Source organism: Sinocyclocheilus grahami, unplaced genomic scaffold (genome assembly GCF_001515645.1).
Source record: "Sinocyclocheilus grahami isolate Dianchi unplaced genomic scaffold, SAMN03320097.WGS_v1.1 scaffold1906.1, whole genome shotgun sequence".
Lineage (NCBI taxonomy): Eukaryota > Metazoa > Chordata > Actinopteri > Cypriniformes > Cyprinidae > Sinocyclocheilus > Sinocyclocheilus grahami.
Window position 1 is genome coordinate 89855 of NW_015507085.1, and position 784 is coordinate 90638.

Sequence of the window (784 nt, forward strand, 5' to 3'; positions counted from 1 at the left end):
TCATAATTATTATATCTGCCGGTGCGCTGTGGCAAGCCTTTTTTTGCTTGCACTTGAGTGCTATTAGGCTATGTAGGCAATTAAAGGCTCATTATTATGATTTATATGGTTTAATAATAAACATGCGACTAATAGTTGACTAATGCCTAAAATGAACGACCAGAAAAATCTTTATTCGAGGGCAGCCATAGTTTTTATCAGCTGTTTGGACTCTCATTTGACGGCACCCATTCACTGCAGAGCATCCATTGCTGAGACACTGATGCAATGCTACATTTCTACAAATCTGATACAAACTCGTCTGTAGCTTAAATGGAATAAGGGTGAGTAAACTATTTCTTTAGACAGTCTGATTGGAAGGTAAAGTGAGTCTTTGCAGAAGTGTGTTTGAGCGAAGGCTGTGTGTGACTGTGTTCAGGTGGACATTAAGAACCAGGGGAAGACGGCTCTGCAGGTGGCTGCCCATCAGGGACATGTGGAGGTGGTGAAATTTCTGCTTCAGGCCAACAGCAGCATTGAAGCTAAAGATGAGGATGGAGATGCTGCGCTACACTACACAGCGTTCGGGTGAGAGCCAGTACTTATTCCTGCACTCTTGGTTATCAATGACAATTATAAGAAAATGCTACATGTACATTAACAAGTATTAGATGCAGGGCAACCTGTGTTTTTGCACTAGTGTTGATTTCATTAACGAAAACTATGGTGAAAAATGTTAATTGACTAGCTTTTTTCCCCATGACTAAAACGAGACAGTAAACAATAACTGTGACTATATCAACAT

At 40.4% G+C, this 784-nt stretch overlaps 1 protein-coding gene across 1 annotated transcript in view; it reads left to right on the forward strand.

The window, feature by feature from the left end:
- LOC107573256 (E3 ubiquitin-protein ligase MIB2-like) overlaps positions 1–784 on the forward strand; it is an 84545-nt gene that overhangs the window by 56351 nt on the left and 27410 nt on the right. The window contains exon 6 of the mRNA XM_016259689.1: positions 419–567. Coding sequence (XP_016115175.1) covers positions 419–567 — 149 coding nt within the window. The remainder of the gene's footprint in view (positions 1–418; positions 568–784) is intronic.